Here is a 21,148-nt window from a genome sequence, read left to right as displayed (position 1 = left end):
AAGTTAAAAAAATTAATGTGTAACGTACTTCTCAAAATTACGTAGAAAATATCAAAAAATTTCTGTTAAATTAAAATTCATCTTTTATAAAAACGCAGCGAACATTAATGATCCGTAACAATCCTGCAATGTCTGATAGACTGTAACGAAGCAATTTTAACGGTTGTTTTTATAATTCAACGTGAATTATATGAAATATCATGGTATTCCATCATCCCAGATATATTCCACGACTGACATCTTTTCTCTATTCTTGCTTAAATTTTATAATATCGTATATTTCAAAGGATCTAATAAACAAATTTTTTCTTTTCCTTCCAATAACTTGCGACTATTTCTCGTTTCTCTCGTCACGTGTCACAGGTATATATCACGGGTACGTTAAATCTTGTGTAAAAGATAGTCTTCAGCTTAATCGTTCCAGCTTAATCTTTCAGATTAATTTATCAATTTTTAACTCGTTGCGATGCAGGTAAAGTAGAAGATAATAAATCTTATCCTTTTCTTGATCAACAGTGTTATCAAAAATGTCTAAAGGGATTCGCTTCGTAGCAGACAACATAAATAATATTGTGAAAAAATGAGTTGTCTTCAGGGTCCGGATAGTCATCGTTCGTCCCTGCATAGACCTTGTGTAGGGTACCGTGCGGATGCCGACGAGCGAAGATCTTAATCGCCTTATGAGGTTCCGCGATCATAAAGCTGAATTACCGACGTAGACGGAGCGAAGATTGTAAAATTATTGCCGTTTATTCGAAACCGTAAATGTTACTTGATTTTTTTGCACGGGGCATCATAGTTACCTACCGTGCCCTCGCCGAGTGGTTGTGAACGTATATATATATATATTAGATTTGTCCGAGCTAATTTCTGATATGAGATGATAAACCGGTTACACGACTCGTGTAATTAGGAAGGGAAGCTCGTCGACTCGTTGAATTCCTCGCGAATGACGCGCGCGCGGTGTTTCGATATTGCGGAAAATCAGATTTTGACAAATAAGATAAATATGCCAATCTGTTCGAAGAATTTAATTAGGTATATTGTTAATTAACGTTGCTCGCTAGTACTAATTGATTATACGCAATAAATTTAATGAATGATGCAGTTTAAATTAAATCAATTGGCAATTACGCAATTTCAACGTGTGTTCCGCTCGCGTACGAAAATCTAAATTTTATTCGAATGCCGAGGGAGATACGGGCGATGAAAATAATATTTTTATTTGACATGGGATTAAGTCGTGTCGTCGCGGGCATTGTTTATCTGGATGTTTGACGGTGCGTCCACCCCATAAATCGGTCGAAGCTATTAGGGAAGGACAACGATCTCGCGTACAACGTTGTGCCATGCCAGGCTTGTTACGCGCGGCTACAAAATGCCGATCAACGAGCGCGTGAGGTAAAGTGAAACCTTAGCTTCGCCCGTCGTCACTTTTACTGCCGCGGGACCTGGGCGGAATAAAAAGCGTTAAAAACTCGCGCGGAGCGCTATAAAGTCGTCAGGCCGTTAACGGCCGTAGCGCTCGATCCTCCGAAGGGATCGCGTGACCCTGAAGGAGGAGGCGGCGGTGGCGGTGGTTCGCGAGGCCGCCGTCCGGAAATCGCGACCGCCTCCCGCAAGACGAGTTTCTCTCGAGTTCCTCGAGCTGGGAAACGTATCCTCGCGCGTCATCGTGGAGACGTGGATATAACGGCGATCACGCGCGGCGACGTGAATTAGACTTTCAGATGGCGGTCGGCCCTAGGCCGCCGACGCGGCGACGCTTCGGTGTACGTATTTCACGAGATGACGGCGGACGTCGCGCTAAATCATCCGCCCGGTGACCGCATCCGCTTGCCCAATCGAGCGACCGAGGAGTTCCCTCTTAACGACCTCTTGTCACGCCTGCGACATTCCCGGCCGAAAAACGTCGAGTTGGACCTGGCATCCTCCCCACCTCTCCTCTGCTTCTTCTCCTCTTCACTCTTTCTTTCGCCCGGCGCCGATATTAATATTGTTCTATCAGAATTCCAGCGGGGTCGCCAGGCTTCGCGCGCGTAGAATTTCTCAACGATTTCTCATAATTCAAACGCTGAGCAAAATTAGTCCTTGTGAATGATGACCGTGGACTTTTGGATAGATCTGGATGGATTCTCGTGGGACTGAGACGTTTCGCGCTCACCCACGGCCAACAAAAGTCAATTAAATCTCGCGGTTGCGAGACTTTTACACAAACGATTCGTAAGCGAAAGAACGATTTTGCTGAAATACGGATTTCAAAATACTTATGTTGGACCATTCAAATAATTGTATTGAATTTAAGCTGCTACAATGTCAAAACTTGTTGCAGCAAATTATTATGCTTGAATTATGTCTCACATAATTATTTAAATTGTCCAACATAAAATTATTTTCACATCTGTAGCTAGTTAAATTTTTAATTACTACAATTGTTTACGGAAAAAAGGATTTGGAAAACAATTAAGAACTTTACTGCAGATCCATAGTTGTAACATACGAACGGCCAATTTATGTTAAGGTAGTCAAAGTTTTACAACTGAATAAAATTATAATTAATCATCAGAGTTGGCTAAGTTAATATATTCAGTTAACTAAATTAAGTTAATGTTAATGGCTTATAAAATCAATTTAGTTACGTTACAAGTTACATGAATTGTAAACTAATTCAATTAAAAATCAATTTTGAAAAACATTATTTATATTAAATAAGAAACTTGACATTTTTTAAAGTTTGATTACTTGAAACAATTGTAATAAGGATCTTCAGATCAATTTTTAATATTTTATTTGAAAATTAAGTTTGTACAAAATAACCAAAAAATATTATGTTTTACGTAAGAATGTTTTTTTTTACACAGATAATTTTTAATTTGGGAAAAAGTTACTAAATTAAAGTTTGTGTTTCAAAAATAACTAGTTAAAGTTACAAGTTAAATGATTAACATAAAATTAAGTATATTGAGTTAAAATTATTAACTTCTTAATTTTATTAACGTTTAACTTTTTAACTAGTTACTATTAATCATATTTGTTATCAATAAATTCACTAATAAATATCTAAAGCTGAATTAGTGAATCTTACTGATTTGCAGTGCTATATTTATAGTAACTGTGATTATCCGTTCACTATTTTTCATTTTGATTAAGAAAAGGATACTCTCATTAAAATCGAAAATTAGTATATTATCACTGAAAAGTAATGTATCGCTGATTGGTATAGTAAATATCTCGAAAATCAGACAACTCTCTTTTAGTGAATATAACACTGATTCTGATTTAAAGAGCAGCAACGCAATTTTCATGAAAATTAATCAAATATGGATTAAAATTGTTAACATACTAGTTATTGTAATCATACGAGCTAAGATGCGCATACTTTTGCTGTAATGAAATAACTTGTTACGTAATTCTTATTATGGCATTTGTCATTTAAACATAATTTCTTTGTTGAATTATCAAATCTTAATTACGTACGTTGTAATTTGCCTAGCGAACTTTAGCTTTGCCGAAGCGCAATCAATCTATTTTCTTCCGCATATGAATGACAATCATGTCACCGAACAATTTCATTATTATATGATTTTTTAATATCGTGTCTATTAAAAATACTATAATATTATTATGTGTAGTATACTGTAAGTGCAGCTACAGTAAATCCTAACTACGCTTTCTGTCAAGATGGGATAGCCTATCTAACATTTAAATACCGAGACTAAAGCATTTTTCTTACATCACTGGTTAGAAGCTCATTCAACGGGATCGATAGCGCATCGATTAAGCCGGGAATGAGTTTCTCGCGCGTTGTTCGTATGCCAAGTAGGATTCTGCGTATTTCGCGTTTCTCCTGGCGAGAGTTTGCGTTGAACGCGAGAGGAATAAGTATTTCTCAAGGCGCCGCGGCCCGATGTGAGAAAATACAACTTTACGCGCTGCTGTCACTTTTATCGCCGGCTTCAATCCGGCGGAAAAGTCTTGTCTTCGGATATGCACGGCTGTCATAATTCACTGCAATTACGACGTTCGTGAAGCGGACCTTGAACCGATTCACCGCGCGTAGGAAACTCCGATACAGTCACGCCTGTCATTAATTTCTATCAAGGAAACGGCCCGCGAGTGCCGAGTAATCTCTTTGATTTTATTGTAACGAGGATTTTATATTATTTCCGTGGTGCATGATGCGCTGTGAACAAGGAACGTCCGCTTCCATACTAACTAAATTATGTATCTCTTGCGAGCGCCGCACGAAATGAAACATGTACATCAACATTCTCGCTTGATAGTTTCAGGTGCTACAAACGAATATACTAATTGGCTGTTTTTGAACTTGCAATTAAATTCAATTTTAAACTTGCATTTAATTAGGCATGTATCTGAGATGCGTAAGAGAAATCACTGATTTCCCGTTCGCCCCACTTTATGTTTCCTTACAGTTTTTAATCAGGACTCTTGCTCAGAAATCATCTCCATCTGCAATATGGTATATCTTGCGTTCGTGCTTAATAAATTGTTAACGCCGAGGACTCTACTTTACATTTTATTTATACTGCCAATTGAAATATCGTAATAATAAATATAGTCTGCGGATATAAAATGCGAAGAATAAGAGAGGGGAGCTGGGATCGTACGCGATAAAACATGTAATGGAGGATCAAAATATCCTTATAGTCAAAGGAGCCGAAAACGCTTAATCCATCGGAGCATAAACTCCCAAACATTATGGTGCCAAACAGCTTAGCGCTGGAAAGGATTTAACATTTCCGCAGAGCATATTTTAAAGAATCTTCGCACGGACAAGGAAATGTGAGAGTTTACCCACCCATCTTTATCGTAAATTTGTTTACCTGCATCTACATTACATATGCATAGTCAATCGTTAATCCTTCTGTTATTTGATTTTTATCGTTGTACTGAATACCACTGGAGTCGCCGCTGACTTCATAAATAATTCTCATTTTATGTCTTCGGCTTGATTAATTTCTCCCTTGTGAAATGGATATAGCAAAACGAAAGGCAAGAGTTGTGTAAATCTCTTTGCTCGTACATTATAATCACGTGTTTTGTGTCTTCATCGTCTTTTCGTATCAAAATCCCGCTATAACGACATGCCGCGATGCGATTAGACTTTCGACTTGATTCAACTTTTTCTTGACTCGATAGTTTCGTGAAGAAACCATCGAGCAAAGAAGTAAGAAATCAGGAAGGAGCGTCCTGAAAAAAAGAGCTCGGTAATAATGATCGAGCCTAGATGATAGTTATTAAGCTTTGATGAAATTAAATATTCAGTTAATATAACTAAATGTTTAATTATATTTAGTAACCGTTTTGTTATTATATAATTATTATGTTATTAATATAATTATTATATGTTATTAAATATTTAATTATTTTAATTAAACATTTAATTGAATTTATTTCATCAAAGCTTGGCTATTATCAAACTCTTTCAGTGCATATGACGAGAATCCTATTGCTATATTTGAAATAAAAGAAACTAATAATTTAAATAAATAATGTATTCAACCAAAAAGCTTAAGTATTGAGAAAATTGCGCTAAAATACTTTTTTAAATATTTAGTAAGTATAACACCAAACTTAATATTTACAAAATATTTTGACAATAAAATTATTTTTGATTATACTAACTAAATATTTAATTGGTATTGTTTCATTGAACATTTGATAACTATTATTAAATTATTTTTTCAGTGAATGACTTCGATATTCATATTCAGAAACATTGTCCGCAGATTGCTGTAATACGATTTATGGAAAAAGGCAAAATAAAAATTTGTTTTGTTATCTCGCTTGATCTGTACTATAAGTGCATTTGTGATGTAGATAATCTTATTTATTCTAAAATTAAAATGCATAAAATAACGAGCTTATTCATAATTAACCATGTAAACGTATATATGAATCAATAATTCAAGAAAATAATGCAACATTAAACTTGAATATTAAAAATTATTTCAAGTGCACGTTACAGTAGAGATTCAAAGTGACGACACTTTCTAAATTAGTAGTCACATTAGGAGTCCATTTCTGTTTCATTATTATTAGGAAAATTCTTCTTAATTTTTTTACTTTTTTACCGTTGAGGAATACGGTATCATATCGCAGTGATCGGAAGACTCAAGGCGCATTCTTGAATCGCAACGTCTTCGTCAGAGAAGCCCGAAATCCGATATGACGGAGATCATACGCCTCCGTAACCCTTATCTTTATCCGGCTATCGCCTCTGGTCCACATGCAAGCGAAACGCGTAAGCGTACGCGAAAACAGCGAATACCTGTTTGTGCTCCGACATGGGCACCGCGGGCATTCCCGGGTTCAAGACAGGCGCGGTTCACGCGACTACCTAGTTCGCAGGTGCACACCTGTGGACCCGCGTCCGCGGGCTCGTGCGAGGGCGTGTATTATCCCTGACATTGTAAAAGTCGGCATTATACTTGCGTAGCCGATTGGATAGGCCGGCTTCCTCTAGGACGGCCCAGTTTCTTCGACAGCTTCGTCTTCCTTTCTCCTGTCCGATCGCCTTGTCCTCACCTTGTCCTCTCTCTCTCTCTCTCTCTCTCTCTCTCTCTCTCTCTCTCGTTTTCTTTCTCTTTCTCTCAGTCCTTCTCATTTCCTAGCTTCGAGCTCTCCTCGAAATCGTAATATCATCTTGAAAAGATCCATGTCCGCTATCTTGCGAGCGTTTTCTTCCGGTCTTGTTTTACTCCGAAATCCTTCCATGAGTATGCGGAAAATAAGGATTTGTTAAAACAACTTCTTAAGAACTTCACTGATTTAGCAGATCTATACTAATATATGGCCAACTAATTTTTTTTATGTTAAAGTAGCAAAGTTTTACAACTGAATAAAATTAACGATTGCAGTTAATCATATTTATTATAATAACATAGGCAATTTGTTAACATAGCAAAACAATTTTCTACAAAAATCAATCAAATATATGTATTAAATTTTTTAATAAAACAAACTAGTTAAGTTAGCAGCACTTTTGCTGCTAATGAAAAAAATGTGTTATATTAGTAATTTTTATTGTAGCAAAGAGTTACTTAACAATTTATTTATTGCTTTCTTAGCGCAGCAAGCTGTATCTTTGCTGAATCACCCAATCTAAGTTTTTTTTCCTTGCACTTAACGAGTGTCTAGACTAGTAATGAATAGATTCTAACACGTTTGTGCAAGTATACAGAGAAAGCCTCGTTCAATCGAAACGCGAGCCCTTTGACTCGCGTCCAATCTACCGACAGTCTGCGAAAACGACGATCCACGAGCCACGAGGCACGAATCGCGATTTATCTCGAGCGATAGTGAGCCACTCCTGTTTCCATGCAGCATAGAGACTTGCCGAGCAGGCAGATCATGTCATGTGTGGGACCGCGGTTTTAACCTTCTTTTTTTTTACCAATTTGTGAACTAAACTTGTGACGAGTACTTGAGTCTACGGAAAAAACATTTTTGCTGAAATACAGGAAAAGTTATGTCGGATGTTAATTTGGTTGCTAGAATGTCAAGACTCAGTTCTCAGCAATATAATCGTGCTTGAGCGTCTTACATAATTATTTTGATGACCCAACATAAAATTATTTTCTGATTTTTATTTATTTTGAGAAAAAAGTTATTGACTAAATTTTTCAACTTGATTAAATTTTTTCAGCTTAACCATTTATGTATTTAGCTTAAGTATTATATTAAATACTTAGCTTTAGCCTAAGCAGTTATATATTTAACTTAAATACATAAACACTTAAATTGAAAAAATTTAATCAGGTTGAAAATTTTAATCAAGTTTTTTTTTAGTGTAGCTAAATTTTTAGATGCTGCAGTGGAATTGTTCTTTCCATATTGGTGAGTCACGCGCCGTGGGACTTCTGCTTTAGTCGGTTCTTCACGGAATTTGTTCAGTTCGTAACGATGCATCTCAATACATTTCTACACTGAAAAAAATCGTTAACTTGACTTTTTCAACTCGATTAAATTTTTTCTGTTCAAGTATTTATATATTTGATTTTAATACATAAAATACTTGAACTTTAAGTTTAAGCAATTATATATTTAACTTAATTACATATATATATTTAATTTAAATACTTGAACTGATGAAATTTAATTAAATTAACAACTTTTCTGAGTGTAAATAATTATAAATTATGCCGTTTTAACACATGGAAAAAAAAACAATTTACTAAAATATTTAAAAATTTACTGGTTTCAGATCTAACAATAATTTTGTTAAAAAACTCTAATTATGTAAGTACTAGAATGACAAAATTTTTTTGTATTATTACTCATCATGGAACGTCTTTCATAATTATTTTAATAGTTTATACGCAACTAAATTTTTCAAATACTTCAGCGAAGCTACTTTTTCCGCGCAGCAAAATTCTAATACCATCATAAATTGAAATAAGAAAAACATTCTGCTGCTGGTATTCTCGTAAAGTATCCGCGAGAAATCTTTTTTTACTCGAAGTTTATTTGCACGACATGGGACATGGCGATAATTTGCATTAATGACACACGTTAGATTTAAAGTGCATGAAGCGGTCAAACGGACTGACGCACATATACCATCGTGATCGCAAGTCGGTCGTTAATTAAAAGTGCCGCCACGTGTTTATCGCATTTACGAGCTCGCCTGGCGCGGCTTCCGCTAATTCAAGTTGCTCTCAAACTACGCGGGGAGCGGAATGTTCGTTTCCATCTAATTATAAAGCAGCCGTATTGCACTCGTATCTCACTTGCGGTTAAAGGATGGGGAATTCCGCGCGCGGCGGACGAGGCACGCGGCAAGCGTGTACAGAACCTAGAGATCCGGCCTCAATACGTCTTGTTGACTCACTTAGCGCAACACGGCAAGTTCACTAACCGTATAGATCGTCACCTCCTGGCAGGAACTATTTAAAGTGCGGTGCGCGCTGCGCTCCGCTCTGCTCTGCTCTGCTCCGCTCTGTTCTTCTTCTCTCCTCTCCTCTCTGCTCCGCACCATCGCCGCCGGCAGCGGGCTGATATAAGATGCAACAGCTGCGATCGGATCGTGCGGCGTGCGAACCGACCGATAGTCGCTGTACCGAGCACACGCGCGACCATTGTGCTGTCTTATTACGGGTTGGATTTAACGAAAACACGCAGAGGGGCGTTCTCTCGCCACCGCGAAATCATTATTCGCAACACGCCACGCTAGCCGATAGGTATTCCAAAAATCGTGCGGATCTTCGGCGACACGCTTCCAGGATGCGTCGTGCGCCCTTGGTGGATTCGTTAGCAAAATTACCGGCACACATTTCGAACTATATTAATGGAAACATGAACACCGCGATTTTCGAGTACCGTAATCTTTGGGGTTCTTGCTTTTGAATTTGTCGAGATTTAAGTATCTCTATTTGACATATTATAAAACATTTGACCATTTGATCTCACTCAAAGATATTTTGGCTTTACGTATCAGCTAAAAGTTATTGAAATTAAAAAATTGCAGGCTTAGGTTTATTCTTTTTCTTCTTAATCTCAACAAAAAAAATTGAATACTCAAATTTTGACCTTAAAATTTGAAATTGCGAAAAAGAATACGATGAAAAATTAGGCAGCAACCCTATTTTGTTGCAGTTTTAGTTAAATATCTTTTAAACGAGCGTATCCTTAAGGTTTGTGATCGATCACTTCTCGGCTAATATTTTTTACTGTTTTTCATAAAAGCGATCAATTATCGATTGAATTGTCAATCGAGCTTTGTCGATGAGCCGAGCAATTTCCCGAAGAGTTTTACACTGACTGGGCAATGCAATAGTATTTTTCGCTCTTCTTCAGTTGTCTCCCTATTTTTGCGATCCATCTTGAATGCAATAATATTGATATTATTTGTTCTTTAAAAATTATAACTGGGAAACATGTAACCTAATGTAATCAAAACATCTGCGAAGGCAATCGTATTTACGATCTTAGAAGATAAATTTCTTGACTATATGAATATTTTTGTAAGATATTCACAGCATTCACTGTAAGATACTGACAATGAGATAATATTCCAATCGCGTTTCTTTGTATCTTTTTAATGCATACAAGATTACTCAATTGCATACAATTTTAAAGCGAATATTTATTAATTATTTTTGTCATTATTTATTTTTTGTTCGCGGTAGAATGTAGGAATTTTTAGTGACCAATGAGAACTGTATTCGTGAAATGTATCCTACGTGCAACTTGAAGCTGTAATGTAACTTGGAAAATCAATACAATACCTTATCAAATGCAATATCTTCTGCAGTAATGCATGTTATGTATTGTAGGCATGCTCTTCGACAGCACATGCTGCGACACGCCGGTAAGAAGTACAAGTGCGGCCTTCCGGGTTGTCCAACGATTCTTCGTACCGCAACCGAGCTGAAGACCCATCGAAGGTTGGTTCACGACAACGTCGAGAAGCAGTATTCATGTCCTGATTGCTCCTACGCCGCTAAAACGAAGACGCAATTGCGCAGGTAAGCGAGATGTGCGGGATTACAATTCATCGTTTTCATTGAAGCTTGAATAAACTGTATCAGATAGATTTATATTGTGTTATTAGTTTTTAAGTAGATGATCTACTATATTATGTTGTAATTAAATTTACATTATTGCATTACAGATTTATGAGGTAGAGAAATATAACTATAATAAACTTTAAAATTAAAACTATTGAGATTTAAGATTTTAATAACGGAAAGATAATAAATCAATGAGCCTACCATGTAGATAAAAGTATGAAATATTTAAGAAAACTATTACGGAGGAAAATTATTTGCTAGCAGATTTTTTGCTCTTGTAGCAAAAATTATTAGTTATTTTATGACTAGCAAACAGATTAGTCAAGAGTACTAATTGATATTTGATGGAAATTATTCTTCTGTAAGAGAGAGAGGGAGAAAGAGAACAAATTTATTTTTGAAGGAGCAGAAAGAGAAATGGAAGAATAATAGTGTAAGCAATAGAATATATTATTTTGCCTTAGTAGCAAATTAATCTAATTGTAAAAACAAAGTAAATTTTTTCTATTTTAAGCAACGAAACAGATTTTGCTCTACTAATGAATTTCTAAAATTGGTTGTAGTAATTAAGTAAATTTTATCTTTGCTACTACAAATATGCAATAGTAAACGCAATTTTGTTGCAACAGCAAAATTATTTTTCCTTGTGTATGTCCAGGATGTTGTGTCCGCTTACAGTTAAAAATTTTCAATGCGCATAAAAAGGCATTTCAGCAGCTGAGGCGTCTCGTAAATAATAAATAGTCAAAATTATGAGAGATAAATCATGAGCTATTAACTTCGTGGCAGAAATGTCAAATGCGCGCGCGTAGCATTCCCATTCCCACGTGTCGAATGCAACGTCAGCAGTGTAACGACTATTACGTCCAAATGTTACGGGCGCTCGATATACTTGAACTCGTTAGCGATCTCAACGGAAACGGAGTAAGGTGAAGCGGGGCATCGAGAGATGCGAGGGTCTTTTTAACAATTCAGCTCGTGTACGATCCACACGGCTCCGTCTCTCGCAGGGGGAAGGGGAGGGGGGGGGCTGGCGGCACGACTTCTCGGACTGCCGATATTATTGACATTAATTTTAATCGAGGTCCCCGCCAAGAACGACGCATTCCTGCGCCATTAATCGCGCGGCTCACGGCTCGCGTATGTATGATCGATGCCTTCGAGGAAGCGGAGAATTAATTGCGAGGACGCAAGTACTCGCGTCGCGCGCCGCCTCGCATACTTAATTGCGAGGACGCGAACAGTGGAAAGAATCAATCTTCGCGGATTATTGATAGAGACAATAGGGGAGGATATAATTTGAAGAATAATTTATCGAAAATCCGATTACATCTCCATGCGCGCGACGCATGGCCTCGATACGGCGGCAATTTTCGTACCGCCTTTTATCTCCTCTCTACCTCCTAGATTTATTCTCCAGTTATTTTAAGGCACGGGCGACGGGATCTGTATCTGAATTAATTCGCGCCTGAATGATTCATTTAGACACCAAGTATTTTTATCCTTATTCAGCTCCACTAGTCCATACACACGTGCCGCGTGCACATAGAACATTTTTAAGAGGCAAAATTTTTAACAGAGCAACCGAACGAAATAATTTAAAGTAGATATCATTTAAATTAAGAAATTAATCTTTTTGCCATTTATATAACTAATAGATTTTGCTACAGTAATATAAAAAACTACTATGCTAGCAATTATTTTTCTCCGTGCATATATGATGAATTTCTCGTGTTATTTCTATTTTATTAAAAATACAAAATGTTAATATTACAACACATTACGTGATTTGATTAAAAAAATTAAGAGTCGCAAATCGATCTACCAATTTATTGAAAGTTGATATAATAGACTTATTATTGCATTCGTTAAAATGGATAAAAAGAAAGATTTGTTAAAATAAGTAAGAACTTTATTGATTCAGCAAATCTATATAATACCTATACAGACAGCCAGTTTTTTATGTTGAGTAGCAAAGCTTCTTTACAGCTAAATAAAATTAGCGATTATAACCAATTATAATTATAAAATTTATTTGATCACTATTTAACTAAACTTTCATTGATTTCACCAAACATTTTTCTCAGTGTATAATCGCTTTTAGACATAATTTTTTTGTTAAATTATTAAGTCTCCTTAAATACAACTGTTGAATTGACGCTGCAAGCTATAGCTTTGCTGAATCATCTAATCTATTTTTTTCCGCTGAGTTTTATTCTAACCGATCTTCTTTCTTCTCAATGTTCGATCATACGACGATCGATCATATTATTTCTGTAGCAACAAATCGCGCGAAATCGAGGGAGACAGGAAGAAAGAGGAGCACTATCATATTTGAATTAAGCCTTATTAAGGCCATTGTGGCGTGGGAAGCGCCCCTAATAAATTTCTCCTCGTTTGACAATGCGCTTTTTTCCCCGCTCCGCGAGACGGCTCTCGAAGAAATACGAATGTCGCGGGTAGGGAGAGGAGATCGGGAGAGAACGAACGAGAGGAGGAATGGCGCGGCGGCGAGAGAAAGATCGAGGTGGAGGACCGCGAAAGCGGAAGTTGCGTGCGGCAGCCGGTTAAGTGCGGGCAACCCGTTATGATCGTCCGCGCATGGCCGATGGTCGCTACGATATTTCATCGCGAATTGAGTACTTACTACGTGAGTCGAACTCAACGCAGCCGCAGAGTGTGTCGCGCGGACTCTCCTCCGCCGACGCTCCTCTTCCGCGTCCGTCCACTCCGTGTCGGTCCCTCTCGTTCGCTTTTCTCTCGCTCCCTCTCTCTCTTTCTCTTTTTTTCTCTTTCTCGCCCCGTTCCTCGCTGCCGCGTGAGCTTGGCGGAGTAAATCACGCGGGATTTTAATTAAACGTGTCACGCATCTCGAACCTGATATACACGTACCCGCGCGGCCAACGGCTCCCTCGTAATATCGTGCACGCATATCGCATCGTTCATAATCACCGGGCCGCGACTGCGACGATGAACTTCGGGAAGCACGGAGGAGGAGGAGGAAGAGGAGGAAACGGTGTGGAGGACACACTTTTGATGCGTTCTCGTGTTCCTTTTTCACAATAAAAGAAATATATATATTTTAGTGCACTGTCATGCCCTGATAATATAAAGATAGAAGGAGATCGATTTAGATGTTAGAAATATTAGGGGACGCGCGAGGACTCGCACAACGTTGTCAATGACTAATAAATAAATTAACTGTGCCTCGTTATTCTTTAATACAGGGAATGCATTAATGCGGCATCTAAAAATTTAGCGAGATACAGATCAGAAAATAATTTTATGTTGGATCGTTAAAATAATTATGCGGAAAGTTCAAGCGTGATGATATTGATATACAAAAAGTTTCGACGTCCTACCAACTAGTTTAAGCGTCCAATATAATTATTTTGCTAACCCATCATAATTATTTTCTGCTATTTTAGCAAAATTGTTCTTTCCGCGATTAATTTAAATAAATTATTTCGTGATTTATCGTTTTTTACGGTGCCCTGAATCCGAATGTATCACACATAAACTTCTAGTTCGACATTCCGTTATTTCCTTTCATCATGCGACTAAATTCTCCTACATGTTTGAAGGAATCAATGTTGCGCTACAGGATACATACATATGTATGCGTCTATATGTAGACCGTTGATCACTATTACGAGCTTAATCAGTCGTTCGTTACAATCGTTGATTTTAAGGTATGGCTGAGAGATTTGCTGTAATAAATTGGCCGTTGATAATATTTCCGCTACTGGAGACATTCCAGAAGGTATCGCTTCTATCTCCTTGTTGCTCACCTGGCTTTTCTCGTGTGATGACAAACTCGTATCTACTCCTCTGCGCGGCTATCGCGGTAACGGCTACTTTATGTGCGACACCGGCATGATGCCCCGGCAGATATATTTCCGAGATTAGATACTCGGTATCGACCTCACCTCGGCGTAGAAAGTTTATCTGGCGTTAATAGCCGCGTTGACCGGTATTAGCGCTCGCGCGTTAATCAGACTTTCATAAAACGCTTCGATTGGCCCCAATAAATTTCGCGTCCGCTCAATTCCAATGGGAATTTTCATTTAATGGCAATAATCGTGCATATCGGATACGTAAATCTGTATCATTATGCTTTAATTGCGTACGTCAGTGGTTCAACATTCGAGTGGATCTAATTAACGGAAAGGAACGCGTAACGATCGCTTCCATGAAAATCGCGCCGCGGTCACGCCAGAAGATCTTTACGATCGCCGATTACCGCTGACATTGCTCCGTTTTAAAGTGACTGTGTTCATTCTCTTCCCCCTAGGCACAGGATACGGCACGAGGATTCCGCGAACAACGAGAAGGTCCAGATACATTCCTGCACTTACAAGGGCTGTAATTTCAAGACGAAGCTCGGCTCGAACCTGCGAAGACACGTGCGACTGCATACAGGCGCCAAACCGTACAACTGTCGACATTGTTCCTACGCCAGTAATACTTTGGTGAGTGGTTGCTGTCAAGTGCAAGCTTACCTACTCTCGTACCATCGACGCGAGTCAAGTTTAGATAAGTACCAAGTATCTCCTAATTCGAGATCAGATTTTTTAGCGGCGTTACTCCGAAGTCTCTGCGAAGGTCACGAGGCACATTCGCGGCTAACATTCTGCACGGCTAAAACCAGTAGCAGAGTGCGTTTGCTCGTACGTTATGTGCCTGCACATTTGTGCCCAAGAGAGAGAGACCTACCGCGCGCGCACGCATACGCGTTCCCCGCTCGACACGGTCGTCATCGGGGTTCAAAGTCTTCGCTCGCCTTAACGTCGCTCGCGGTGGCGGCACTCCCAGCGGCGCGGTGGCGGTCGACTCGCGCCCCGCGGTCCAATTTTTGTCCTGCCGCGCCGCGCCATGCCGCGCCGGCCGGTGCCGGGGCTCCGTGGCGTAAATTAAGCAGAGTACAACCTTAACGTTTGGACCGCGCCGCCGCCTCTGCCGCCGCCGAGGCGCGATAAGATAACGAGTTAATTGTGCCCACTGGATGCCCACACGCACGCACGGCCCAGTCATACCGCGCGGCCGGTATGCTAATGCCCTTTGATGCTTGAGTCGGGATGCGACTCGCATACGAGGTCTCCGTGTCTCTTTGATATAGCGACATAAACTCATTCCAGTGATTCTCATTCGCGTTCGCGAATGCATTGATCCGTATAAAGTGACAAAGGAATCTCACGTGTCGATACGGTGCACCTCGAGAATAGAGAGTGAAGGGTCAAAAATAAATTTCCGCTTGGATGTTAAATAGCAATTCTCTTTTGAAGCAGTCATATTAAATCAATTCATTATTGCCTCTTTCCTGCGGTTTCTTAATTGCATCTTTTACCCTCATGTGCATTATTATATTCTGTAATCTGAATTACTAAATTTAATCTCTTACGAAAAGAGAAAGATCGACATTGGGAAAATCAGTTGTTTTAAATGTAAGCCGATATATATCCCAGACGGCGCACTTTATCCAAAGGATGTTCCCAAGGACGTTGTTTGAACGTCCCATGGATATCCCACGGACGTCTCTAGGAGGTCTGTACTATATGGGTAGCGTGTGCAAGATTTTCAAGATTTATTCTATTCTCGGCAGATTTGTTCATCAAACAGCGAGTCGAATAATTTTCGGTTTTGATAAATAGTTATACGTTGAGCAAGAATAGTCTTAATATTACAATATCAAATTAGTCATTTTAATAATAAATGATGTTAACATGCATTTGTTACCCTCTCCCTTCCAAATAATGTAAAGAATTTGTTGTAAGAAATAACCTTAACCAAAAATAGAATTTTAGAACCTCCCTGGAATTCTAATAAATAGGATTTTTTAAATAAATTAAATGGACTTTATTCAGTCCAGGTATTTTAATAAAATGATATAGGTGCATGTACACGGAAAGAACAATTTTACTGTAATAAATAACATTTAACTGGATGCAGATCAGAAACTTAATAATTTTATCTATCAAAATTATTTTGTAAGACATTCAAACATGATGATACTGCTGCAAAAAATTTTGACATTCTAGCAATCAAGTTAAACATCCGATACAACTTTTTAAATGGTTCAACATAATTATTTTTAAATCTGTATTTCAGCAAAATTGTTCTTTTCGTGTATATATAAAATATGTATTGTACATATCTTAATATATTCTGATATGAACTCGATGTGCTGTCCGATGATTCATTTTAAATCGCAAGACAAATCGCCGACGACATTCGCGTGATCGACGACGGAAAAAAGTAATCCGTCGTGGGAGATGCGTCCTGACTGCGAGTAGTATCGAGCCCGGCGATAGCTGTTTGCACGACACTTTAATAAGGAACGTGCAAGCGGCGCGCGGGACGATTTAACGAGGAAACTCTTCCACGTAGAGGAGCGCAAGGCTCACCCTGCGTCGACGAGATTACGCGCGCCGGTTTCCTTTCTCTTCCTTCTTGCTTCCCTCCGCGCTATGATTTACCTCGGACGGTTAGATGCCTCTTTTTGCCGACCGACGCTTCCGCCCTCCCTTCGAAACCATCCCACCCCTCTGACCCCTTCGCCATCGGTTCGCCGGCACTTGGAAAACTTTCGTCGAGGGTGGTAACTCTTCTCAAGCCGACACCGGTTAACACCGAATCCGGAACTTGCGTCCTGTTTCTCACATCGGTCGCCAAGAGTTATCGAAAAGTCGCTTCATACTTCATCACGATAGACTACGATTTGCGGTAAACGAATATTGAGATGAAGTAACGCGTCGAATGTTACGATAAAAATTTAAAAAGTATTTTATTATTATTTGTGAAGATTAGCCCAGCAAAGAAAAGTTTCTTCGAATAAAAAAAAATGAATCAATGAAATTTGTACATTGCTTTACGGTTAAAGAAAAGTTTCTGATTCGAAGAAATTTTGTGGTTGTTTCTTTTATTAAACTTGAAGAATTAGTTTGATTGATTATGCAATGCAAATCTCTTTTCTTAAATGAAAAAAATATATTTTGAAAATCAGAACAACTGAATTATTTTTAAATTTCTGTCAATTCTTTTTTTTTATGTTAAAAAATTATTTGTTTAAATTAAACAAATTAACAAATTATTTGAACAAATTATTTATTTTAAAAAAAGCTGCTAACTTTGATTTCTTGAAATCAAATAAATTTTTATTTTTCTTAAAGGTATCTTTATTTCAACCTAAAGAAACCAGTTAAAGAAACGATTTCATCAATTTAAACATAACTTTTCTCTGGATGTAATGACGAGGATTTGTGAAGAAATGTAAAGATTTCTCAAGCCGTATAGATGATGAGAATGATTGCATTTATAATAATTTTTTTTATTTTGTGAAATGGTTTATTATTTCTGTTTTAATCGTTTAAGCAAAGCAACGATCTCTTCAGTTTAATTAATCTAATTTCTACGAACCTGTTTAATTACAATTTACCACATTTGAGTAAAACGTTAAAGCCTTTACGATTCCGACGTCTTACGTCACTCGCGCATTCCCTGCTCGTCTGAAAAATGCAAGTATATTTTTGTACCTTCCGTCATGTAACATTCCGCAATCTTGCGACTCAGCCTGATAAGCAATTATAGGCCGATATTACTGTTTTATTATTGGCTCGCATAAATACTGTACATTTTATTTATTCATAAAATGTTTTGCGAGAGAGGAGAGAAAAAGGTGAACGAATCGAGTGGGTCTTCAATGAAGCATTGATTTGTGTCAAGATCTCCTCCCCACTTTTTTCTTCCTTTTTTTCTTTTTTTTTCTCTCTTTCTCCAATAATTTTACGACCTATTCGCGTAGCCGAGGGTGCAGTTGACTCGCCCACTGCTCTCAACGATTTTTGCTCATCAAATCAAATAATGATTTACGCTATAATATCGGAGTTAACCACGTTTCCTCCCCCGCCCCTCTACAGAAGAGCAGAAGAGAACGATGAGAAGGGAACTAATATCGCGGCGGTAGCTCAAAAGACGCGAAAGAGTTGTAGCCACATTCGCGGCTCGCATCAAGTGCAAATTTATCGAATATTGCAAAAAGTTCCAGACAGATATAGAATTATTTCCCGTTACGAAATCTATTTTTGAAACAGAAAATCACTTATATTGCTCATCACTCGATAACTTCTGGCTTTAATATGAAATGGAGTAGAAACGTTAGAACTTGAGAGATTCAACTATCAGGCTTTCTGCCAAGTGATCTATTAAAACAGGATACGTTTCTTCTAATATCCTCTTGCCTCTAACATCTTTCTCTAACATCTTCTAGCTGCTTCTGCGGGTAGCCGAAAATTATTAGGCTCGTAAAGTCCACCATCCACTCCCGACGGTCGTAAATGCGCGCCGTACGTCCTTCCGTCTCGGGCGACCTGCACGCGGTAGCGTGCGATTCCTCAATACGACCGGGGGGGAAATTGAACTCGCGGCAATCCGAATCGATCGATGAGGCCTAACGAAACGAAATGTAAGGGCCTCGCGCCAGAGATTTGCGTGCGACAGCGCGCGGCCGGCTCTTCCGAACCGCGCGACCGCCCACGGCGGTGTGAACGAGGCTTAATCTGCGCGCCCGTCACGGAGCGGTGCCCGCGGAAAGATTTACTTATGGGAAATTAAATTTGATGTTGCCGCGCGTTGCCATCAGCGGCTCGTATAAGCCCGCCTGGTAGGAAGATGTTTACGACTACGGCCGGCTACTTAGCCCGGAGAGGGTAAAGCGCCTTTAAACGCGTAGCCAACGGCGTAGCCAATGAACGTGTGCGTCCGGTTTTGCGGCGAACCGATTCCTCCGGTCGTCGCACACCACTGAGGTATATCCACAGATGCATCCAACAAATGCGAACTCGATTCGAGCCTCGACTCTGCCGGCGTGAGGCCCCGATCGCGCCGCTCGAACGCGCTGAAAGATCCCTTTGTGTACATGTATATGCGTGCGCGCGCGTACGTGCGTAAGCTTCGGGTTCGAATGAAATTTTAATAGCGACGCCCGAAAGGCAGGTAGATTCGTTCGATAAAACTCGATGGGAATCGGAGAGCCGCGTAAAACGATCGAGCAGCGTCCTCGTAAAACGTGCTCGATTCGTTTAATAAAAGCCGTTAGAATATGGGAATATCGATTATATTGATTGGCTGTTAATTACGCGGTCGCCAGAAACGCCAGGGACTTTTACCGATTATCAGCAGCATTTCCCTTACGACACGCTAGTCTAATTAATTACTTTTGTTTAGGCCACGAATGATTCTTGCGTTTGCAGGAGAATCTCCGGAAGCACATCCTGTCGACGAACCTGCATCCGGGTAAAAAGATCTACGAGTGCGAATTTTGCAAGAAGAAGAAGGGAAAAGAAACGAATCCGTTCTGCACGAATTTCGCCAAGGAGCTCCGTGCTCACCTGCTGGAAGCCCACGCCGAAGACTTTCCGACGCCAACTGATGCCAACAACTACACGAATAACATTTTCAGGCCCAATTAAGAAAGGCAAGAGAAAAACATTTATTTAATTCTCATGGTTTTATATAATCAATTCGATTTATACGTACCATATATTAAATCGATGAATATATTAATCTATTAAACAATCTTTTTATTTTTGTTTTGCAGTTATATACAGTACCGGTTAAAAATATTGCATTATGGAAACAAAAAAAATATCTGTATCTATATGTATAAAATTTAATTTTAGAACTGTTATTTTATGCTTTGCTAAGAATATTTTGATGCAAAAGAAGTAAAAAAAAACTAATGAATAATTTTTTTTATGTTTTTTATATTTTTGGCGATGATGTAATATTTTTGATCAATACCGTATACTTTTATCATTAAGAAAAAAATTTACCTCTATTGTGCATGGAAAAAACGGTTTTATTGAAATATTTAAAAATTTAGATACAGATCGAAAGTTATTTTGTCCAAAATAATTATGTAGAATACTTAAACTGGTTGCTAGAATATTAAACATTTTTGCAGTATTATCATAGTTAAACATCATGCATAATTAAACAATTTTATTCCAGCAAGAATCAAATACAAAATGGAAAATATAAAAATCAATAGATAGTAAGTATAACATTTCTGATAAGAAACAAATCCAGAAATTTTTAATTTTTTTGTAATGGATTACTCAGAATATTAATCTTAAAGCTTAAATTTTCGTTCGCACTTAGATATCCAGATTATATATATTCAGAAAAAAACATGTTTTATTATAAGTCTCGAAAAATATTATCATATTTATTATTATACCGTAGAAAAAATACAAAAGGAAGTTTTTGTTAATAACAATTGTACAATTTTGTAAATAAAAAGTGTAAAAATTATTGTGTTTTATATTTTAGATATTTCTTTCTTTATCATTATTATAAATCATTATTATAAAAAACAGGTAAATGTAAAATATTATGGGATAAATAGGTAATAAATCTGGTTGATAAAATTCTCGTAAAAATCAAACAAGTCCAGATCCAGATTTAAAAAATTCTTTTTTTTAAATAGATTCTCAGAACATTAATTAAAGCTTACAATTTTGTTTTTATACCTATTACATATTTTAAGAAAAATTATCATATTTTTACAATGAACGATTTAAAGATGAGAAGTTTTTTTTTGTTTGTTAAAAGAA

General features: G+C 38.0%; 1 protein-coding gene across 4 annotated transcripts in view; it reads left to right on the top strand.

Annotated features, from left to right (window-relative positions):
* Positions 1-20,789, top strand: part of LOC105196974 (zinc finger protein 91) — a 109,708-nt gene extending 88,919 nt beyond the window's left edge. For 3 of the 4 annotated variants that reach the window (XM_039455321.1, XM_039455322.1, XM_039455320.1), the window contains exons 7-9: positions 10,299-10,490; positions 14,830-15,007; positions 19,784-20,535. In XM_039455321.1, the coding sequence (XP_039311255.1) occupies positions 10,299-10,490; positions 14,830-15,007; positions 19,784-20,002 (589 nt within the window). In that variant the 3' untranslated portion in view covers positions 20,003-20,535. The other variant, XM_011163149.3, reaches the window with a different exon arrangement.
* Positions 20,790-21,148: the final 359 nt, after the last annotated feature.

Source organism: Solenopsis invicta, chromosome 11, assembly GCF_016802725.1.
Source record: "Solenopsis invicta isolate M01_SB chromosome 11, UNIL_Sinv_3.0, whole genome shotgun sequence".
NCBI classification, from domain to species: Eukaryota; Metazoa; Arthropoda; class Insecta; order Hymenoptera; family Formicidae; genus Solenopsis; species Solenopsis invicta.
Note: the sequence above shows the minus strand (reverse complement) of the source record. Positions and strands in the feature narration are given on the sequence as shown.